Source organism: Patiria miniata, unplaced genomic scaffold (genome assembly GCF_015706575.1).
Source record: "Patiria miniata isolate m_02_andy unplaced genomic scaffold, ASM1570657v1 HiC_scaffold_3, whole genome shotgun sequence".
Lineage (NCBI taxonomy): Eukaryota > Metazoa > Echinodermata > Asteroidea > Valvatida > Asterinidae > Patiria > Patiria miniata.
In genome coordinates this window covers 12,699,759-12,724,015 of record NW_024037069.1, presented here as the reverse complement: position 1 = coordinate 12,724,015, position 24,257 = coordinate 12,699,759, and the positions used below count along the sequence as shown (strand labels likewise).

Here is a 24,257-nt window from a genome sequence, read left to right as displayed (position 1 = left end):
GATGACGTGTACACCATGAAGAAATGCACACATGAACATGTAAAACATGCACAACTTGAAAATCAAGTTACAAATAATATTAATAATACATTTATATTGCGCAAAATCCATTTCAAATATGTTCAAAAGCGCAAAGATCATAGTGAAATTCAAGTTACACAAGTTTTTATTTTCAACCTGAAACGTACACAAGGTAATTCGTTAGAAGCACTGACTGACCATGGTAACATTTTTAATCGGTTCAACTGTTGATTAACACAAAGAAAAAGTGCCATCTGATTGGTTCAACTGCTGCATATAATTATTAAAATTGGACCAATCAGCAAGAAGTAATGTGAATGGATGTGAGGGGAAATATAAGGTGAGGTATAAGAGGCATTAAAGATGGAGTAATAAAAAATATTACCAATCACATTATGTCAAAAAAATCTTTATGAACTTGGACTGAGATATGGAATTGTTTTTGTAAGATCATCACAATTTGCAAATACTGTTCATCAAAGGCATTCTGCTTGCACTTACAATTACAAACTTTTTTCAAACGCATTTTCAGCAATGGGCAATTTAAAAGTTCAAAGGTTTGGAAATAGAATGTCATATTAACTCCCGTTTTATAATACTCCCAGTTTCATATAAATATATAATGTTTTCAAGATTTACAAAAACATCTCTTTGTATATTACCAAGGCCTGGGTTTGTATGAAATGGACATTAAGTTATAAATAGGAATATTAACAATCTTTGGCTCAAAAGACATTTCATAACGACAGGAGTAGATTATATATTTAGAGTCAATTTCAGAAGGTGAGAGAAAAAAAACAAAGATCAGAAATTGTGCACCTTGATGATCAGGGCAAGTTTGTTAGAGAGTGCCAGACAGAAAAGGGTATTTGTTTTAAGAATTTATGCAAAAAGCTACTATCTGCAACGATTGACAGAAAAGTTGTCAAGCCAACATTTTCAAATGTAAAACTCATCTTCAACTCACTGGCAAACTTATTTTCTGCGCTGTTTCGTTTTCTTAGAGCATGCACAGACTTATTTTTGAATGACACAAATCGGCAACTCGCTTTTCTTCTTTCACTCTGCGTAAGTGATACAGTTTAGAAAAGTTAGTTGTGTGTGGGAGATGGAGTGTGGGGGATGGGTGATGTGGCGATAGAGGTGGGGGAAGGTTGGTAGGCGGTGGGGTGAGGCTGGGGGAAAGTTGGGTGGGGTGAGGGTAGGGATGGGTATGGGGGTAGGGATGGGTATGGGGTGGGGTGGGAGTATGGGTGGGAGGGTGGTATGGGGTGGGGTGGGAGTATGGGTGGGAGGGTGGTATGGGGTGGGGTGATGAGGTGGGGTATTGGGGTGGGGTGATGGGGCAAGGGATGGGAGTTGGGATTCCGATGGGGTATGGTGGGGTGGCGCAGGGGTGGGGAAGGGGGTAGGGCAGGGGATTGGGTTTGGAGGTGGGGTGGGGGTTGGGATGGGGTACAAGACAAGTAGATTGAGATGCAAGCCCAAAATCTTGTCTATTTTCCTTTCCCTTCACCTCTTATTTCTTCTTTAAGCAATATGTGACTGGGTCTGATTTGACAATGCCCAAGTTAACAAAAAAAACCTTTTAGATTAGGTTTTGAAATGTGATTACTGTAAATGACTACTGTTCTCACTTCCCCAGTATGCCTGATACAAAATTGGGTGGAAGTTTTGAACTTAGAGTTCACCGAAAAGCTTTGGTCATTTCAATGACCAACAAATGACCAAAAAACAAAGCCATACTGCAAACCCAGTCTGCTGTTCGTTCCAATATGGTGCAAAGAGCCAACGGCCTGCAATGCACACAATCAATCATCTTGTACCAAAATGTTTTTTCCCTTCAATTTGTGCCTTTTGTCAGACCAAGCCACATACAAAGTGATACAACCATGCCTGCTCATCATCACAAAAACACACACGGTCACAAAGCCATTACAAGACTGAATAACAGACTGCTGGATTGTTTAATTACATCATCTTCCATTCAACGAAAATTAATTTCGCAACATAAATCCTGAATTTCCATTTACTGTGGGGCAGAGGGCTGAGTAAGAACAGAAGATCTGGGAGAAAATATTACAAATCCAAGTAATGTTGGAATTTGCCTTTTTGAATCTTGAAAAAGTTTCCAAAAATAATTTAAAAAAATCTTGACCATAAGTTTCGTCTGATTTTAGCAACTTCTGGGATGAAAAAACATGTAGTTCACAACGACATGCACGAAGAGGACTCACAAAGTTGGCACCTCGAACATCGAGAACGAATACCCCCCCCCCCCTTGCCACACCCATAAAGTCGGTAACTGAAGACCATATAGCAATATCTAGTACCCACAGTGAAACATGGACATAAAAACCCAATATTCTGTGATATTTTCATTAACTTTGTTGTATCCATACTAGTATCACAGTGCATTATGTACAGCAGCCAGTCCATTTTATCTCATCCAGATGGACACAGTATTTTGAAAAAGACGGGCTGTAAAAAGTTTCATTCCAAATTTGTTTTCAATTGTGTTGGTATCAAAAGCTGTTTGGCACACATATTAAATGTACAGTTTCAGTGAATGTTTACATCAAGTAGAGAAAATGCTCTTTACAGCGCGAGGTTGCATGAAATTTGAACCATTTTGAACGAATCTCTCAAAAAATCCCAATATCTTCAAACACTTGAAGGATTCCTCTAGCAATTTGACAAAATTATTTGGGAACACGTAGGGAATAAAGATGCACATAAAGAAAAAGTGGGAAATGTTCAGATTTTCTAATTCGCAACTCAAAATATGGAAATATTTGAGCACGATTGTTTCGGCACTCAGCAGAAACGCTTAGGACAATATCGTAGAGTTAACATAGGATGGAATTTGTCAATGTCTATTTATCAAACAAATAGTCCATTAAGCATAATTACACCAGCGATTGAGGTATTGAGGTGAATTCAGGATGTCCTCAAAAATAAACTTTTGTATTTTTAGCTTTAAAAAAAACTGGAACTTGATACAAAGTTTCAGTTCGCAGGATAACTTGAAATTGTTTCAAAGGTTTGGAAAAACAATTGCCTAAATCTTGGTTTCTCAAACGGAGGTCTAATTTTTGCTTATTTGGACAATTAAATTAAGGTCATCAAAATGCAATCCAAGTTATGGCGTGCAAAAGGGACAAAAGTTACCTTTAGAATATTCAAGGTTCTTCAAATATGTACTTTCTGTAACTTTCTTTGGGAAGTTTTATCTGAAAAGTGCCATCAATGGAAAACAATACTTGAAACACTGTATATGTTTATGGAAAGGATACTTTTATTTTTGAGGACATCTCGTTTACAAAAATTCATTATTCAGTAATCTATCTATAAAATCACAAATTCATCTATTTCAAACTTAAAAAGAAAAAATATAAATTAAAAAAACAAAACCAAAACACGATTTTACAAATCATGACAAAACGTTTAGTACATTTAGAGGAACATCGATTTATATTTATATATAATAAACATGTGAAGGGTGGGTTGAAACAAACATGCCTTTTCTTTTAAAAGTAATAATATATTATTTACAATCTTTCTGTACATACAAAGAAAAAAAATTCAATTAATATTTGACTTCGTTGGGCAGCAGGCTACACATCAAATTCGTGAGGCAGAATATTACATTAGCATTACAAAGACTCAAAACACAGAAATAAACTCATCTTTTTGGGGGCCATTCCAGAAGTTTAGATACTGAAGAATGATACATTTAACCCTTTACTCCCCAAGTTTTCGTCATTTTGTGAATCCTCTGTAATCCTCCACTGTGCAGGAACCCAATGGCACACTCTTTGTACCTACCAAGTTTCAAGTCATGAAGCCCTATGTGAAGTAATAGTGGCTGGGCTCTACCTTCCTCAATCCTACAAAATCCTCCAAAACCTCCAGTTAAGTAGATTTTGATGGAACCTCCAGTTAAGTAGATTTTGAAGGATCTGGGACGGTTTAGGGTATAAAATGGTAAAAGCCCCATTGCTTCCACCCTCCTATGGAAATTCAGCCCGAGGCTGGCAGTGGATTGTATTTTTTTAAGGATTTGGCCCACCTAAAAAGATGAGTTTTTGAGGTGTTCAAATGGGGAGGTGGCACAACGCAAGCCCCAGGCTCGAGTTGTGTCACCTCGGTCAATAATAAATAAGCTCACCTCGAATTCCCATGCGAGTCTATAACATGCTCGTTAACACCAAGATCAGTCCCACAATGCACCACTCTTTACAAGCACCAAATAAGACGAGTTAATGGACAAAATATGATACACAGAATTCCAATTTAATAATCAATACTGTTCGGAATAGTTTTCACGCATGTCCATGTCCAAAATCAAAAAGAGAACTGGACAACTGTCCTCCCTTCAAAACCAAAATGTCTGCAGAATAAATTTCCTCAATTTCACATATGACCTCTGGATGATGTAACCTCCAAATGATGTGATGCATTCTGGGACTGCTGAAGCAATGTTTGATCGAAAGTTGCATTAAAAAAACAGGAAAATAAAATAAGTTTCTGCCACAATTTTGTTATACTTATAATACACAGCTTGTCAATAGTAAACTTAATAATATTAATATAACCATATCTACACATTGCTTGGCGGTGCTTTCCTGTTTTGGGGCCGCCGAACCTTCAGCGAGGGCGCTTTGTGATACGATGACGATGACGTCGGTTTCGTCTTGTGGGTGGGGGAGAGGTGGGTTGGGGTGGGGTTGGACGGTGTGTCGCGACAGTTGGACTTCTTGCCTGTGGCGTTATTGCGACAGTGGGGGTGGGGAGGGGGGACGCGGGTAGTCTCTGTGGTGGGGTTCTCATAGAGGTTGATGGGAACCGGCTGCTGCGGGGCACCGGTCCCCGTGTGATTACTCCTTGGTATCGTGTGAGGGTGCAGATGCCTCCCGCAGCTTGGTTGATCTGAAGGAAACAAAACGTAAATAATATTACATTATAATTTTTAATAGAACTTTCATTTTTTTTAATTAAAAGTTTGTCTTTTCATTGTATTGAACCTACATGACATTCGTGACAAAACATGGAAAAAATTACACTTTCCTGGCAAATTAATTATTTGACTTCATCCATTCCTAAGAGCTAAAGAACAACCTCGATTAAAAAATCATATAAGGATCCAAGACAAATCTGTCAACATTTTGAAATTGTCACTGGGTTCTTTAAAAAGTTGTTTTCTTCACTACATTGCAATTTTACTGATGGTAGGAAAAAGCCCAGTTTTTGTAGAGACAATGTTGTTAAATTTTGCAGGAAATCAATCAGTTCAAATTTTCCCTCAAGAAGTATGGGGAAAAACTACAGACAGATTTTTTTACACTGAGGTTTACGGAACACTTGATCACTTCCAAAACCCAACCAAGCCGCATAACTGATATCCTTCTCACCTTCCGGACACTGCGTGTATCCACGCGTGTGCCGTCCCAGCGAAGCACTCCTAGGACTTCTTTGTCCCCTACAAACACTGCCTTGCTCAGGGGACCCCGGTGGAACCGATGGGTGGAAGAGCCTCGATAACGTCCCATCGATGACGTCTGGGGACGAAACCCTCTCTACACTGCCTCTGTTTGTTGTTTGCTCCGAGTGCCTGCAGTAAGGGTGGTGAGGGGCATGGTCTGTGGGGTGGTGGTACGGGGTGGGGTCCGTGGGCTCGTGGTGTTGGCAGCAGTCTGCCGGGCATTCGCTGTGCTCGGTGCAGCTCTCTGGGTCCGTGTCCAGATCCCTGTCATAGTGTAGATGCTGCGGGGTGTCTAGTACGCTATCACCTAGGTAATAGTAGAAGAGATTATGAATAAAATTAATTGCCGTGGCCTAGTTGTCTAGTGAGTTGAACTGTCTAAATGCTTGAAAACATTTCATCACCAGCAACCTTCAACCTGTATATTTCTTGACGTCAAAATTGCTTCACGGTCCCATAAATTGTGATGTAAAACAAGGTTTTTAACTTGTACTGGTGCTCAAATCAGTAGTCTAATACTTGTGCTTCTCAACAGTGTGTGAAAACAATAACCCATTAGCATTTTCATGACTTTAATACATTGCATTTACTCCCTGATAAAACCATAAAACTGACAGAGCTACTGTGGTCACCTGACCAAAAGTCATGCTCTGATTGGTCAAAGTGCACTGCTTGATTGACAGACAGGATCCATTTCTTTACCTTTATCATCTTCGACGTCTCCGCCTGCCACAGCTATATCCATTGGGTCGCTGGACTCCCCAGCAAACATGGATCCTTGCAACCGATGGCTGTACTTGAGGCTTGGGTGGATCATCAGACCGCCGTCCAGCGAGTCGCAATCGCTGGGGTTGTCTGGCGGGAACTTGTCGGTAGCCGCGCTGGAGATGCCGCTACTGGTCTCTTGGTGGATGGTGCCGTCAGAGGAACCGTTGAAGGCGGAGCTGGGGATCTCTGGGGGGAGGGCCGGGTCATCTGTGAAAAAAAGTGCCAACACAACGTAACAAATTAGTATTCAAATATGATGATAACATTATCTCAAGGATGGCTGTGGCAAGTCAGAAGCTCGACCATAAGTGAATCACGAGTCAATACGCACGTCTGATCAAAAGTAACGGGACGAACAAGACCACTACCCCTGTCACAGTTCAATTGAATAGCTTGAGATTGACATGGATCTCAAGGTATCAAGCACTGCGTCCATTGTCAGGGCTCTGCTAACCACAGAGTTCTGTGCTCATGATCTCCGTTCTGTGCTTACAGCGCTAGCACAGACGTTTTGAATAATAAATTACCTCGGTATTAAAACAGTAATCCTCAAATTTTCAGTCTAACAGTTGGGTAAAGCCGACTATAATGTGGATGCTGGTTGTAGAGAGACACGTTTTAGTGTACACAAAGGAAACAGACAATTACAAAAAACAACAAATCAATTCTGAAAGTACCTGCATGGGTTGTGTTGTAGTGCCTTCGCTGTTTCCTTGTGTGATAAATGATGAGCACCCAGACCAGCGACGTACCGACCACGCAGCACACAACAAGGATAATGATGATACCGGTGGTAGTGCTGTAATACTTGGTTTCTGCAGACGTAAAAAAAGGTACATTTGAGAACACGAAAGATTTGTGACATTTTCTGATTCACCTCATTGTATGGTAACCACTTTGTACAATATTTGTTTACATTTCCCAAGCACCACTGAAGTTGGCCTATCAGTATAACCACAACCCTTCCAGTTGCAACACACTGCAACATGTGAAGAGTATGTGGGACCTTGCTGCATTGAGCCATCAACACCAGTGCATAAATAGCCAATGCTGAAACAATGAGAGCTAGTCCCATTGAACAATGCTACAGTTGCATCCTGCTGCAGTTGGCGACCACAGACTCTGAGGCAGTTTGACCTGATGGATCTAGACTTGGCAGGTTTCGCATTTTGGCAACTGTTGCAACTTGTTGCATGTGGCAGGGTTTCTAGACAAACCCTGAAGGGTTAGAGTTAAAAGCATGGTACTCACTGGGTAGGACAGTGAGTGCGGCCGATCCCCTATCCACACCGACTTTGTTGACCACCTCACACGTGTACGTTCCATCGTCCTCCATCCTGACGTTCTTGATGATCAACAGCCCGTCGTTGCTAGTCAAGATGTGATCATCGTCGACGTGAAATTCCCGTCCGTCTTTAGTCCAGGTGATTCGGGGTGGAGGGGAACCCGAGACTTTGCATTCGATGACGGCCGCCTCGCCGGCGCGTACCTCCATGTTCTTGGGTCGCTCTCTGAAGCTCGGTGCTTGGAGGACGGTTAGGGTCGCGTTGGCGCTGATCATGCCGGCCGCGTTGGTGGCCGTGCAGCTGTACATACCCATGTCCGACACCTTGACAAAACCAAGGAAAACAGTGGGTTAGTTGGACGTTTATGCCCTAAACTTTCCAGGTACTTTAGATTCAACTGAGGTTTTGAAGGATTCTGTACAGTTGAGGAATGTACAGCTAGTCAGTCACAAGTCACAAGCTAGTCACAAGAACTGTGACAAAATCATTTCTTTGTTATTGTTCATCCCCTGTTACTTGTGACTGGACTTGTCCAATGTTTTGATTGACCTGTCCTGTGATGATGGACTAGAATACAATACTGGTACAAAGAATACCTTGACATTGGAGATGTAGAAGGTCTCTGATTCCTCATCTATGACCTGAAAGCGTCGTTCTCTAGCGGCAGGGAAGTCGTCGCCGCCATCCTTCTGCCAGGCGATGACAGGTTTGGGGTCGCCCGTCGCTGAGCACTCTAGACGGGCCGTGCCTCCAACTCGGACCTCGCTCTCCTTGGGTGTCAGCTCGAAGGATGGGAACACTGAAAAATCCAAGATGGAATCTTCTGTCAATTAATGATTGAAGTCTTCATTAAATATTAACACCCTGTGTCAGACTGGCTTTCAAGAGACATGCTTAACCAAGGCATTCGTAAGATTTAAAGATAAGTACATTTGAATCTAAGAACTCGTGCATCATGGGCACGAGTGTGGTTACATCTCAAGATAGCTTCTGATTTTGCTTGCTGAGGAGTTCAAAGTCCAGTAACTGACCATGCACGGTGATGCGTGCCGTCTTGGACATGGTGGATCCCAGCTCGTTGGTGATGACACACTGGAACTTTCCCTGGTCCGTGTCTTGGATGTTGGGTAGGTTCAGCACGCTGCGGTATTGAATCAAGTTGCCTTCCCCCTGGCTGGCAAAGACCTGTGTGTTGGGATTGGCTAACACCTGGCCGAAGATTGACGGAAAAAAAATAACACTTGCAATGAGTTCTCTATTGATCACAGTGGTCACAGTAGAACTTCACTAAAATGAACTTCATTAAAATGAACAAGAACTTCACTCTAATGAACAAAATGGGGACAACGAAAGATCATTTTTGGTGTAATGGTCCGTTGTTACAGCAATTTTTGGCAGCACATTATCTGACTAGTTGTTTATAACTTTTTAGGTACAAATAATCTGTAAAAGTTCAGTGTTTGCTAGTGTCTTTCTACTGTAGTTTTCTTTACTTTTTCTACCTCAATACATACATATTATAATATTTGACTAGTCAAAATTGATAGCTGGAAGGTTTTTGAGCCGGTAACTGGCTTAGAAACAAGTACAATATATATGGCAGAAGCAACAGGTATTTCGATTAGAAAAAGCAAATTTCTGGGAGTTTCTGAAACCTCGGCTATGTGTCCAGCTATGGCTCAATGAAATTTTAGGCCCTTCCCTTGGGGACCAACAAATCCTGTAATATGCAGCCAAGGGATGAATCCGAAGCTGAAGACAAAAGCTGGATTTCAAAAACACCATTGTGTAAACTCAGCGAGAGTAGTCTCCCCCTAGGTCTGGTACCCTACCTCATCATCTTTCTTCCATGTGAATCGCATGGTGGATTCACTGCTGCTGGAGGCTTCACAGAGTAAAGCCACATTGTCTCCTCTCAGGGCGGCAGTGGTCTTGGGGTTGCGTACGATCACGGGCTTGGAGTTATCATCTGGATTTCAGGCAAACAAAAAGTGGACAGTGTCATTATCGTAGCCAGGCTTTGTTTTTATATAATCTGGGCCACATTTCGCAGGGGTGCAAAGCACACAATTTAAGTGCTCCATTGTTTTATGGATTCATCAGGGAATAAATACAATGTAATACAATGTAATACAATGTAGTACAGTAGGGAATAAATACAATGTAATACAATGTAATACAATGTAGTACAGTGCTAATGGGGTTAAATTAGTATCTTCACAATAGAAATCTCCGTGTGCACAACAACTAGCACACCCAAGCCGTGAATTATTATTAACATCTGGTTCACATTTGGGGCCTAATCCAATGCAAATGTGAATTTGTCATGTCATAGCAAGTTTTTGCACCACAAATTTGAAAAAGTTGAACAATTTCTTAGAGAATGTTTGATGAAGTCAAATTCGTCTCCTTTTTCATTTTCACACGAAGTATGAACCGGCATTAAGGTTAAGAAAAGAGTTCTGCTGTAGTTAGTGCAACTATTCTGCTTAAACTGTTAAGCAGCGAAACGAAATTGGCCCGTGAATCACGTGGCCTATTTCCAAAGATAAATTCCTATCTCTGACCCCTAGCATTATGTACTGAATGTCAAACAGCCTTTGTGAACTATTCTTAAACTTTTTAATGATATCTTGTTTTAATCTTAATGTTTGATCGGATTCTGGGAAGTGAGTCACAAGTCAATGGCAATGCAAAGGTTCATTTGAAGTGGGGGACTTTCCAGATTATTATCTTGAAAAACTTAATGTCACATGAAGCTTGGCAACAAAGTTTGGACAAACTGTAGAACAAAATCTTTTTTCTTTTGGGGGGTGGGGTGGGGGTAGGGGTAGGGGTGGAGGTGGGGGTGGGGGTGGGGGTGGGGGTGGGGGTGGGGTGGAGGTGGGGGATAATATCAACCGGAAAAAAATTCACTCATCTCCTAATGTGGGAACATGCTGACAATAGTCATAGCCATAACCCTGGAAGCCCACTTTGGGCACAGCCATACAGCAGAGTGACTTTTGAGAAGCAGATGGAACTGGTTTAGGAATGTTTTCGGTCCTTACCACAGGTGAATGAAGAGGGGGCAACATTGAAGACGTTGGTGCCCTTCAGGGGTGGAGGGTGGGAACACGTCCCATCGATGGTGCCTCTGTAACCGGCGGCGTCCACCCAGCTGGGGAACCAGGAGAGTTGGCAGTCACAGAAGAGGGTACTGGAGTTGATCAACCTGAAACAATCCATTAAATAAAGAAAAGAGAAAAGAAACTGTAATCACGGAGCTGCTTAACACAGAAATTTGTTCAGCACAGAAATTTGCTAAGCACAACAAATATTTGCTTAGCAAAAACAGCTTACCAGCCAAAATGTCATAGAAGCGTGTTATTTTGACTGGTTCCAAACTGTTTTTGCTTAGCACAGAAATTTACCAAGCACAAATAAATCTTTGCTGAGCAAAAACAGGTTACCAGTCAAATGTATTAAATTTGTACTGCTTTTGACTGGTTCTCTGCTGATTTTTGCTTAGCAAAAAAATTCGCTTAGCACTATTTTCTGATTAAAAGCAAAACCAAAACGGAAACTGGGCTGTTATGCAAATACAGTCAGATTGTTGTAACAGCCACTTTGCCATTATGTTGGAAGAAAGTTTGAGAACATGAAGTAAAATGCAGAATGATTGGTTAAAATGCACACTTGTACAGTGTAGAAACACGCTGCAATAAAGTAAGGACAAGAATTTGCTCAAAAAGACAAGCAATTAAGGATGACAAGCAGTGATATTTGCCTTAATATATAACCACAGAGCCAAGATGCACAGAAAGTACTTTGACATAGTTTCCTTAAATATTTCTGACAATGTCTTTTTTCAAATTGGTCACGGAAATGGGGATCTGATTCTATAAAGTATCACAAACGCAATAACCTTGGACAAATAAAAAAAAAAAAACAAAGATCAACATCAGTCCAAATTTCCATCATCCAAGATAACAGAATGGGAGTACAAAAATGAATAAACTTTGTTTGCTAATAAAATTATGTTTCCGATAAAGTCATTTTCAAATTGGTTACGGAAGTAGATGTCAGATTTTTACAAGTTTTACGGCCTTGGATTTCAGAATAATGACGAGAAATTTAGTCCTCATATCCGTCATCCAAGGTAATGGAGCGGACAAAAGGAAATTGGAACTAGGCGTAGACATTGATTAATTGTGACCGTCACAAATGTTCTGTCAAAATTTATTGTCTGTGACCGCTTGTCAGCACCAGTCTGTTCAACTAATAAATATTTCATCGTCCCAAGGTGGATCACATCACTGGCATGACAGCTGGTGTCAACAGTAATCAACAAAATATCTCCTTTTTTTCCCCTGTGTTATTGTTATTTTTATTAAATTTGCAGCAGTGATATAATTCATCTAATTGGGATTTCTCCCAATTTCTATTTCTGCCCTTGAACTGGGGAGTGTACCACGTTTTGGTAAATTTATGGTGACATCTAACCGGAAAAAAATGGCAAGTCACCAGACGGATTTTTTTTTCAGACAAGGCACGCAAGCCTAGTAAAACTGCTTCCAGAGCACACAAAACTATTATTCATTTGATTCTGAATGGCTATTCACTGAAGTCTTTTCATGCATCTGGTCTGCACAATGGGCCGGATTTAGTCCATTCATTGGCGTAACAAGGTTATCCTATTCAACAGCACTGCCCGGCTCACAAGTTATAGTCAGTCAGTCAGGGATTTAGGCACAATAGATGATCCTAGGGTGGCCCTCTAGGCAAGCAAAAAGACCGCTGTGACAAGACTGAGGATGGGGAATGTACAAAGGGAAGACTTACAGCTGGCTGAGATGCTCCATGTTGTTGAAGGCGTTGACTTGAATGGACGTGATGTTGTTGTCTCTCAGGTCCCTGTTCATATCAATGAAATCAATCAAAAAGGTCAGCCAATAATCAATCTTCTGACAAATTAAAAGATTGTGTCAAATTAAAATTGCCAACTGAACAATCTCCTTATTTGTAACTCAGTCAATCAAACCACAACGGAAACGGTAAATATGCAATTTGCTTTGTTCCTAAAGCAGAAGTTTTCTCCGTGCATTTTGGCTTTGTAAATTATAAGTTGATTCCAACTCCAGGATGTTATCCGAATTAACTCAAGTTGCTGGAGTTTCAAAAAACTACCACATAATGACACAATCCAAAAAAAAGTTGTGTAGACTAGTTCAACCATTGTTGACTTCTACATGTATGTGTTGTGGAAGTCGTCCAAATGACTTTGCTAGAGTTGGTGGTTAGTGCTTCAGCTGCTTCCATAGGCCAATGTCTTATTTCCATCTGTAGCCAAGTAATTTAGATGCACTCATGATCATAGTATTGTTGACAATAGTTTTGATCAAACTCAAGTTCTTGAGTTTGGCACACTTACAGTTCTCTGATGCCCTCGATGCCATCAAAGGCTCGCTTGGGGATGGAGCGGATCTTGTTGTTAGCCAGGTTGAGATGTCTCAGTGAGACGAGACCCTCGAAGGCTCCCGGGATGTCTTCAAGGCTCCAGGAGATGCGGTTGTTGCTCAGCTCACTAAAGATGCAAGGAAGCAACAAAGCAAGAAGGTTAACCACTAATCCTCCTAAAGCCTTCATAATCCCTAAGGATAGTTTGAACTCAAGCGCACAAAATGAAAGGTACATTTGCGCATATGACAAGTTTGGTGCAAGTTGGGACAATCAAGGTTTTCTTTTTTTTTCAATGCTAGTGGGGGCTGATACATATGAACATACTAGGCTGAATGAAAGTGAACCTCTGGTTCTTAGCAGAAGCATTTTTTTATTTAACTTATCTAAAATTGTAATCACTACCAAACACGGTATAGTCAAAGGTTTTGGGGGAATTGTGTACTTATTTCAAACAAAATATATTTTGTAATAACCCTATATAGTACAATTTCAATATAGAGATTGTTCAGTATAGTGGGCGTTCAACTGCCACTCTCAAGTGCTAATGCTTGGTATTCTTGTGGTTAAAAATTCAGAAGTCAAAGGTAAATGTTCGGTATAGCAGTGTTCCTTATAGCGGGGTTCTAGTTTACAATTTTACATGCATATCGCAAAATGTTTATCCCGAAAAGGAAAATGGTCAATTCTTGATGTGCACAGATTTAGTTTGAATACCAAACTGTCTAATATACTTACAGGGCTTTCAGAGCATGCAAGCCAATGAAGGCCCCGTCAGCCACAGTAGACACCGTATTCTGGTTAATGAAGAGATCCAGCAAGGCAGGAAGGCCCTCAAACCCGCTGCGCTCTAGCGACTGGATGCGATTGAAGCTCAGGTCCAATCCCTCCAGCGACTGGCAGAACTCCCAGCCGCCGGGATCCGTGGCGTTGATCAGATTCCGGCTGAGCAGCAGCTGGCGGATGTCGTCCAGGCCGTACAGCCAGCCCTTACTGACGCTGCCGATGCGGTTGCCATCCAGTTGCAGCTCTCGCAGCTTGGTCAGACCGTAGAAGGCTCCGTCTGAGAGGGTGGAGATGCGATTACGACGGAGGTTGAGGACGGTGAGTTCTGAGAGACCTGTGAAGGCGAGGCTTCTGATGCTGGTCAGCTTGTTACGACTCAGATTCCTGGAAACAATAAAAATTTGTAACAATTTATAGTAATGCAGACCTGTCAAGAACAAATATGGGAAGGATCCATACCCATATTAACCGTCCCAAACGACCCTGCCTGTTACTCCCTGTTCCTTCAAATACAGCTTGAGCAGTCTGTGGTATAATGGTTCCATCACTGAATGAATACAATGTAATACAATGTAGTACAGGTGCCATCAGGTTATATTTACATCTCCAAATGCAAAACTCCAACATTTGTCACTGAATGCAATTACCCCCTGCTATAAAGAACATGTACATGACAACAGTTGACTGATACAGTGATAGAGCAATATGTTGAACAGTACACAAATGTACTATTTAATCTCTGTGTGCATGTACAATGTCTCACTGAAAGTAATGTACATGTACACAAGGGCATGTTCAGGCATTCAAACCGTGGACGAAAAATGCCGGAGAACAAAAGAGAACAATATCGTCCGCGATTCCCAGCATACGTCCGTGATTGGGTCGTGTACAAAACATGTAAGAGTCTTCCTAAAAAGTTAGAGTACAAACAAAAGATACACAATAGGACGTCCAGGATTGACGGTGTGAATACGACTGCATGGTCGTGATCTGGGATCTGCTGACAAATTTCTCTACTTGAAGAAGAAAATTGTGCGTCACTATTGGGGTAGGACACAGACACTATTGCGAATCTTGACATGTTCTTCCGCATTTAAATTATGGGTTGGCGAAACCCAACAACAAAGAAATAATTCTTCCACTCCTGATCTAAGATCCAGCCTTGTATATTGCCCTTGGCTGTGCTGCCAAAATCAAGCCAAGTTTCCCTCCCCCCCTAAAGCATCTGGCTTCGCCATTTATGGGGTCCATGAGGGGTTCAGCAGAGGTCAAAAGTCAGGGGCTCCTATTTGTAAATGGACACAGCTTTGTTGACAGAGAACAGGCTACGTGCCTGCCCCTACATATGTCCTACTACACATTTCAGCTGCGGAATTGTGATGCATTCTGCGCCTGTTCCCAACAGAGCAGTATAACTGTAAACTGTTCCGGGGTGACAGGGAGTCTAGTCTGGTAACCTTTCTGAAGCCTGAAGTACTGTATGACAATGACCTGCATGTATCAGTACCTGTACTACATTGTATTACATTGTGTTTATTCACTCATAAAATCCATAAAACTGTAGAGTGCTTGGGTGGTTTGGTGTGGCATATGAACTCATAATAATTCATCCACCAGTATTGGATCTCAAGGCACTACATCATTATTATCCAATGGGTTAAGCATGATTTCAAAATTGTCTGAATGTTCACAAATGAGTTTCTTTCACCAATTCAGATTTCAAAATGACGCAAATGTTGCAAGCACTTTTACAAAATTAATTTTGTGTCATTCTTCTATGGAGTTGGCCACATTCGGTCACAAAAATCCAGTGTTGTAGTCTGTGTACTTGCGATGGATCCTAAGTGCATCACAAGTCGAATCACAAGTAAATCACAAGTCCAGTCACAAGTAACAGGGGATGAATAATAACAAAGGCATGTCCTAGCTTGTGTGTTGAGTTTGGACTGGCTGACTTGGGAAGGACCTGTGGTGACTTGTGATCACTCACAAGTAACGGTACCGTACCTCAACAACAAAAACTGAAACACAAATTAAGAAACATTGATAGCACCAAATTTTGGACGAGAAACTAGACTCTCTTTGGAATCAGTAGAGGTCAAATGCAATTTAACTACTGTAAGGGCACCGACAGGCTGGCTGCTCTACCATACAAACCCTCTTGGGTCATATCTTCACACTTGCCCATTTACCAAGTTTCAGAACTCTCTGGGTCTGGTTGTCATTAGCTTGGGAACGGCAGAAAACTCGGTCACTGTTGCCATGACAGTGAGACGTGAGCAAGGAGAATGTGAAGTGACCCATTGTCTGTATTTCACCTCTAAACTAATACTTTCACAACCATTCCAATTGAGTGAGAGGGGAAATTGAAATCAGGTGTACATCCATCTCAAACTTAACACTTTCCGATTCCAGACTATTTTTGGAGATTGCAAATGTGGTTATCGATTTCACAAGTGCAGATCTCACATGCATGGTATTTTGCAAAAAAAATATGTGGAATTGCACTGCACTGTGTTCTGTGCAGAGCAAACGCTAAGGCAAATAGACAGAGCTTATATGTCCTTGGGCAAGACAATTTACTACAATAGTTTCCTTCATCAAACTAGGTTTTGCCCTTCACCGACGTGTAAACACTGTATACTCAGTGTGTTACCTCCCGAGTGAAAGTTGGAAAAAAATCACTCGTGTGGGACGCGAACCCACGACCTCCTGCTTTCTAGTGCAGAGTTTACTACAATAGTTTTCTTCATCAAACTAGGTTTTGCCCTTCACCGACGTGTAAACACTATACTCAGTGTGTTACCTCCCGAGGGACGCGAACCCACGACTTCGTGCTTTCTAGTGCAGATGTCTTACCACTCGACCACTGAGCTAACGGGATCGGTTGGCTGGTTCGAACCTGATGTACATAGCTGAAATAGTTTTCTTTTCAACCTGGAGCAAACAGGCATCTGAGAGGCTGCAGCTTCTGTGCGCCTGAATAAGTTTACTTCCAACTTATTTAAATACAGTTTCCTTGGATTTGAGAATTCTACATTGAAAGATGGCGTGCCAAACAGGGGTAATAATGCAATGCATTTGGACTCTCGGCAGAAAATACCGACCAATAGTAGTTCGGTTATCGTGTCTATAAGCTGGCCCCAGCTCATGCTAATTACACACTTTTTAATGCTCATCTCTAAAAGTAGAGTATTTTCCAAACCTCGGTTTTGTGTCCAGCTTCACCTTGACTCTACAGCTAGAGATGAAGTGGGAGCTGGATGCATAACCTTGGTTTCAAAAACCTTTTGACATAAAAAGGCTTGCTATGATGGTTTTTCTAAACCCATGTGTACTCACAGTGTGTTTAACTTGATGAGCCTGAGGAACAATTCGATGGGGATGGAACTGATGCGATTCTTCTCCAAGTTGAGCGTCTGTAACGACGTCAGGTTGTCCAGGCAGCCTGCGGCCAGCAGAGAGAGCTGGTTGTTGTTTAGGAATCTGAAAGAGATCATGAGGCATCACAAGAAATTACAAACCATGACGCTCATCAAATAAAAGTGTTGAATACATTTTGTCTTGAAGTTACATGTACATCCCATTCACTGCTGTAATCAAGTCCATCACAAATTTATCACAAGTTCATCACAAGTCCTTCACATCTCAATCACAAGTCCATCACAAGTCCATTACATCTCAATCACAAGTCCATCACAAGTCCATCACATCTCAATCACAAGTCAATCACAAGTCAATCACAAGTCCATCACTAGTCCATCACAACTCAATCACAAGTCCATCACAAGCGCACCACATCTCAATCACAAGTCCATCACAAGTACATGGCAACTCAATCACAAGTCCATCACAAGTCAATCACAAGTCCATCACAAGTCCATCACATCTCAATCACAAGTCAATCACAAGTCAATCACAAGTCCATCACTAGTCCATCGCAACTCAATCACAAGTCCATCACAAGCGCATCACATCTCAATCACAAGTCCATCACAAGTACATCGCAACTCAATCACAAGTCCATCACAAGTCTATCGCAAGTCATCCAGTCCCAACTAAAGTCAAACACTATTCAAATGAACTGTGATGACGGCACTTTTTTTAGTACTTGTTCATCCCCTGTTTCTTGTGAATTGACTTGTGATTTTCTTGTGACCACACTAGCGATAGGTTCTACAAAAACACTGGAAATGATCAAAATGCCAAATATATTTTTTTCAGAAGTAACATCCTGATGCTTTTATTCACAAGGCGAATTAGCCCTTTGGTGACTATACTTTTCCCTGTGCATACATGTAATGCATGTATAAAGCCTTGGGCATTTTCATGATTCAAATGACGTGAATTTGTTTTCAATCAGACAAAAAGCAACATACATAAAAAAAAAATTTAATCAAAAGCTCTAAACCAGAACTGTACTGAAATTTAAGAAAAACACTTCGATTACGCATACATGTATTCCAATACAGGATGCAACTTTAATTTTATGACCACTGCCTGTAGCTACACATACATGAACATTTAGGTTGAGTTGCAGCTGCTTTTGCAAAATTTGCAGTATTGCAAAACAAAATTACATGGGAGGACCGTCTTTTCCTCAAAGTTGTAAAACATTCTTTGCACACTCGGTCATGATCAGACATAGAAAAGACAATTCAAGCACCGTTCCGTTGCATGAATAACTTTTCTTCATCCAGAACAGAGTTATGATTGTCTTTTTTCCCCCCAACAATGAATGAACTTGGTACTGGATAGCACCTCATGCGTGTAATTGCAAAATGCATTTTTGCCGAAAATTCTATTTAACGCCTGCGTGATTTTCTTTGACGCATTTTTTGGCGTAACAAGATTCCGTCACGCTTGTGGTTCTTGCTTACAATGTACCGAACATGTTCCCCAGAAGGATTTCGAATAATACGTGTACATTGTACACGTACCCGGTACATGGAACAGACAGAAAATTCAATACGTGAAAGTGAAAGGAATATTTTTTAAAGTCAAGGTTCTTGTAAACAAAACTTAGTGTTTGACAAAAATAAAAATTTATCCTTTCAATCATACAATTGTACTTTTCAAAATTGTGAAGAGTTATTTTCTTTTTTCTATTTTACTTATTTTTTAAACCATACCGTGCATAAACTGTTAGTGTTACTACTGTAGTTACTTTGGAATATCAGTGAAGCTCTACATAAAAATACATACGAATATGCTAGAACTTGGCAGAGAGGAAATCAATCACAAGCCAATCACAAGTCAATCACAAGTCAATCACAAGTCAATCACAAGTCAATCACAAGCCAATCACAAGCCAATCACAAGCCAATCACAACACAGTCACAACTCAATCACAAATAACCAGGACGAACAGCGACAAAGAGATGCCTTCGTTACAGTTCGGAATAGCTTGTGACCCGACTTGTGATTGTTTGTGACAACTTCTGAAGCTTTGCTGTCACTTATGATTTGATTACGACTGCTTATGACCTGACTCATGATCGACTTGTGATTGCTTGAGAAAACTTGTGATGACTTGCTGTCACTTATGATTTAATAACAACTCTGCTTGTGACCTGACTTGTGATCGACTTGTGATTGCTTGTGAAAACTTGTGATGATTTGCTGTCACTTATGATTTGATTACGACTGCTTATGACCTGACCTGTGATCGACTTGTGATTGCTTGCAACAACTTGGGATGATTTGCTGTCACTTATGATTTGATTACAACTCTGACCGCAGATAGAGAAAAATGACTTACACATGATGGAGATTTGTCTGTGATGGGAAGGTATTGGTGGTGATGTTCATGATGTTGTTATAGCTGAGGTCCAGCTTACGTAGGCTGACGAAACCTTCCAAGGAGCCTGGTGGGATGTGCTCAATCTCATTGTGGTCTCTGTATAAAGAAAGAAAGAACGAATGAAGACATTATGAGAAATGGATTTTTTTGCAAAGTGCGAGTAAGCCGCATCTTGGCTAAAGCTGGCACAAACACACGCCTCTACGGGGAGGGGCTTCAGATACTTCCACGTGCATGAGTAATTGCAAGCCGAAACAAAGTATCGGTAATTCAGACAATGTTCAGGAAAGGAAAAAACACGAAAACTGGAGACCTTTCCAACTAGATTATTCATTCTCCCAACATGCAAACATAATTTGTATGCTTCAATGAAACAAAAGAACCTTTATTTTTACACTGTACACATAGTTAGGAAAAACACCCCAAAAAAATAGAAGTAGGCCTATAGATAAATCCTTGTCAATGTTTCATGAAAATGAAGTACTTTGTAAAAATTCTAAAAGGGTGTACCCAGATGTAAGATTCATTGAAATATCATAAATTAAAGGTTATTATCAAACAAAATTGACCAATTGTTTGCCATCCCAGTCATCCAAATCTGAAACTAGATCCACCATCCTCTACAAAACCTTGAAAAGTCCAGTGAAATTTTGGGTTTTTTGGAGGACGAGTCTTGGCAAACACTGCCAAAAGTAGAAGGACCTATGCAGCAACAATAGCACTCCGTTCCTTATCAACGGTCACGGATTGTCACCAATGGTCACCACTGGTTTAAACACTGGTCACCAACGGTCACCCGGACAGACCAGAAAACAATGTAGCCTTGGACCATGTTGACCAAAGCTTTTGTTTGGTTTTAAGTGGGGGTCTTTGTGGCAAGGAGTTGGTCACCTGGCTAAACACAATTTGGGAAAGAACAAGGGGAATTTGGAGGGGTTGAGAAAAAACATTTGAAGACCACTCTTTTTTTTTGGAGGGGGAGGGGAGAGGGCTGATGGAAGGGGACAAAATTACAAGCTGTTGCATTTGTGCACATCTTTTAACTGTAAGAAGCAACGTTAATCATATGGACACGTATGGGCATGAACATGTTATATGCAGATACGTATTTGTCACAATTTAATAAATTCTTCGAATTAAAAACCATAAAACTAGAAAGCACTCAGAGAGCGCAAACCTCCGCCAAGGCTAAACAATTCCCTGCCATGTTGTCTGTGTACCCAAAAGACCCAGATCCGGATCACTTCCAAAATCTCATCAGTTTGTACTTGTACCACAGACAAACCAACGAACTAACCAACAAACAAAACCTGATGAAAACATAACCGCCTTGGCGGAGGTAATAACACAATGTTACTGAGACATGTACATGAATTAATCTTATTCTGGTATAAAATGAACACTAAATTCGAAACGAACATTGGACATCTCAATTTGGGGTTTTTTTGCAAAGTTTTAATGTTTCATTTCAGGGATGCTGGTAAATTTTCTTTGGGGGTAAAAAAAATCACAGAAATAACAAGAAATCTGATCTCGATATAATCACCGTGGAAACTTCTAGCTTTTCAGACTGAATAGGTAGCTCATAAAGCGCAACAGTCGATCAGAACTGCCAAAGAAACGTCCATTCACAAGAACAATCTATAACCTAATTTCGTCCTCTTTTTCCTTTTTCACTTTACGGCACAATGACGCCCCAGTTGTGGACACTGCGTGCTGGGAACCACACGACCCAGCTTTACACCGCACAAAGACAGGATCAAACGGGGCGGTGAAAAAATTTCGCAGGACAAAAAGGTTTTGGGAACCTTCAAACATGACCCGTGTTCCTTTCAAAAGGGTTGGACGTGGCAGACCCGTTTATCTGCAAATGTTCCCATTCCGAAGAGAAATCTTTCCCACCATTTTGAAAAAAAAGTGGAACTGTGCAATGGTTTCTTCCCTAATTTCAGATGGAATGTATTAAAAGAGGGGGAAAAATGGAGGTGTTATCAGCATCCAATCAGCACCTGCACTCTCGACTGAGTTTATGCGGCTCTCTCAGGCACATTGTTCCTCCAAATAACCCGCCCTGGTATACGAGCTTCCCCGAGGCCTTCCGAGGGTTAATTTGAAAACTAGCACCGAAATCTGACCTGAATCGATCCCCGCGTGCTCTGCCTTGGCACACACCAAGATTTTTTTTTTTTTGTGGTGAAATCAGCGCTACTTCTTTCTTTCTTTCTTTTTAGTTGAGGGCAGGACTGGGTTTCCATGGCTTTGTTAGCCACTGCTAAATTTGTTCCTCCTCCTTCGTGCGTTCCTCCGGGTTATGGAACAGTACAAGTATCAATCAATGTTGGTTAGGAAATTCAGATTTGCTGAGTAAGGGGAGTGTGGCGCTCCGAGCGTCGCTTTTAATACCTAGGACCGTGGAATATTCGGACCGAGTAGAGAGTTTATGTGTATGTTGATACGCAGTGCTTGGAGGAAGACTGAATTCCATCATGGGCTAGGTGTGGACTGGGTGGAATCACTGACTTTACAAATTATGATGTATTTATTTTGGAATTACGAACATACATTGTGCATGTACAAAAATGTACATGTGCACATGTACACATACCGGTATGTGAAGAAGGTGGCTTTTACAGTTGTGTAATGTGTGCAACATGCAATGTACACAAATGTGTAGTTTTCATGTACACATGTACTACATGTACACTACACATTTTTACACATGTATACCAGTGTGTACATTGTACATGTAGAATATAGTTGGTCAATGTTTCTACAGCTCTAGCGAGCAAACCAAAATTATTCAAATGCATTCTGCATGTTAATGCCAGTTCTTAAAGACATTTCTTTGTAGTATCCAACCCAATTGGCCAGCTCACAAAGTGCACATGGAGTGCACATAAATTTACTTTGTGCATTTTAAGTAGTCATTTTAACCCAAGGCACACTTCAATATATGGGGCGCTCCAGACTATGCTCCGTTCCCCCCCTCTCCCCCCCCCCCCCAACTCATCAAATATATGGAGCAAATAGGGCCCCAAACCCTGTAACACAATCTGTCCCATTGATCCGCTTAGCACAGGAATAAAAAAACCATGCTGGAATATTATAACTCTGTGGCGAGCGAGGATCGGCTCTGTAGCGTGACGGACGGGAGCTTACCGTCTGCGCGGCTGAACCGTGGAACAATGCAAAACAGCCGCATCAATTAATGTATATTGGGGCCCGGGAAAACCACATTCCTTGGGGGAGTGGAGGCTTGCATGCGCGGCAGCAGACACGTCGCATTGACCTAATTTCGGTCTCTTTCTCCCCTCCCTTCTTCAGCTCTGCCGCGTGACGAGGGTAAAATGCGGTAACGGCGGCACGTTAATCAAAATGCCGCTTAAGCTTTGGCACACCGAATCTCCTGATGTTGAATATGTCATCCTAAACACCAATCTCCCCTTGCGACATTAGACCATCTTTGTGTCCGCGGCTGGACAATAGAGACTCTGCCAACCTATCCATCATGACGACCCTAGATGCATACTTAAGTACCGCTGAGCGTTTGCCGCGGTGTCACGTCCCAGGCTCGGTTAACACAGGATCACGACCGCACACTCCGTTGATTCCATTTTCTCCCCGGAATTAATCAGAAACAAGATATACTTTTTCACGCTCCAAGAAGTTATCCAAAATTGGACTCAAAATTGCTGTTGCATACTGATGACCAAGTTTCAGCTATGAATGTGTGCTATGATATCTTGAGGGCACCTCATTGATATAATGGTCAATGCACTGTTGCAAAATGCAAGGCACTATTTTTGACACTTCAAAAATTAGTAACTTCATGTAATATTCATGTAAAAATAGTAACTCCATGCACTGACAAGTGTGACCTCCGTGTAACCTCAACGGTTACAAAGGACGAGTTGGCGGAGACCACTGGGACGCATTGCAGATGGTGCTTTGCACTCACATACAGATGATACGTGTTCGTGCACACTTTGAGTAAACTTACTTGAGCTACATCGCACCATAAGCGCATACCGGTGCACGCACGCAAGTTCACCTCTCCCACTGGACCTCTCCAATGAGGTCACAAAGCGCCCTCTAGTGTTCATCCACGGAGTCAATAGATAGCCTTCAACGGGCCACTAATAAAGTTTTAGCTCCAAAAAAAAATATAAACTTTGAGGAAAAGTTCCTGGATAGAGAAATATTCCCTTTCCTTGGTATCCGTTGCCTTGCTCATTTTGAACTCAATGATTGATTGGCTGAGCATCGGTGACACGCATGTAATTACAACATACGCAAATGCCCCTCTGAGATTTGAGTGATATTTATTCGATCAATCACGAAAAATTTCTGCAGCATCATCCAGAGGGGATAAGTGAGGAGAAGACTGGTGCATTTCGTCATGTACAAATCTCCCAATAAGATCTGCAAAACAGGAATCGCGCTGACAGGCAGGAACACATTTCAGCTAACGACTGACGGGCCAAATAACCTTATCTGGCAGCAGCGTTGGGACACTATAATAACCCCCCATTGCGAGGATTAAGATATTTCCTATTTTTCCCTAAAAATATAAAATAATAAAGAAACTGGTATTGGGGTATCTTTCAATCAAGTTCTGTGCACTTCGGAGTTCAAGTCTATTTTGGGACAACATAAATCAAACGTCAAT

The 24,257-nt window shown here is 41.4% G+C and overlaps 1 protein-coding gene across 1 annotated transcript in view; it reads right to left on the bottom strand.

Moving 5' to 3' along the window:
• Nucleotides 1-1,956: 1,956 nt before the first annotated feature.
• Nucleotides 1,957-24,257, bottom strand: part of LOC119738110 (leucine-rich repeats and immunoglobulin-like domains protein 3) — a 62,511-nt gene continuing 40,210 nt past the window's right edge. Inside the window, exons 3-16 of the mRNA XM_038212850.1 lie at nucleotides 19,547-19,684; nucleotides 17,128-17,271; nucleotides 13,738-14,169; nucleotides 12,974-13,126; nucleotides 12,385-12,456; nucleotides 10,611-10,774; nucleotides 9,393-9,529; nucleotides 8,592-8,769; nucleotides 8,157-8,359; nucleotides 7,526-7,883; nucleotides 6,952-7,089; nucleotides 6,209-6,481; nucleotides 5,436-5,813; nucleotides 1,957-4,953 (exon numbers count right to left, since the gene is read on the bottom strand). Coding sequence (XP_038068778.1) covers nucleotides 4,625-4,953; nucleotides 5,436-5,813; nucleotides 6,209-6,481; nucleotides 6,952-7,089; nucleotides 7,526-7,883; nucleotides 8,157-8,359; nucleotides 8,592-8,769; nucleotides 9,393-9,529; nucleotides 10,611-10,774; nucleotides 12,385-12,456; nucleotides 12,974-13,126; nucleotides 13,738-14,169; nucleotides 17,128-17,271; nucleotides 19,547-19,684 — 3,097 coding nt within the window. The 3' untranslated portion in view covers nucleotides 1,957-4,624. The remainder of the gene's footprint in view (nucleotides 4,954-5,435; nucleotides 5,814-6,208; nucleotides 6,482-6,951; nucleotides 7,090-7,525; nucleotides 7,884-8,156; nucleotides 8,360-8,591; nucleotides 8,770-9,392; nucleotides 9,530-10,610; nucleotides 10,775-12,384; nucleotides 12,457-12,973; nucleotides 13,127-13,737; nucleotides 14,170-17,127; nucleotides 17,272-19,546; nucleotides 19,685-24,257) is intronic.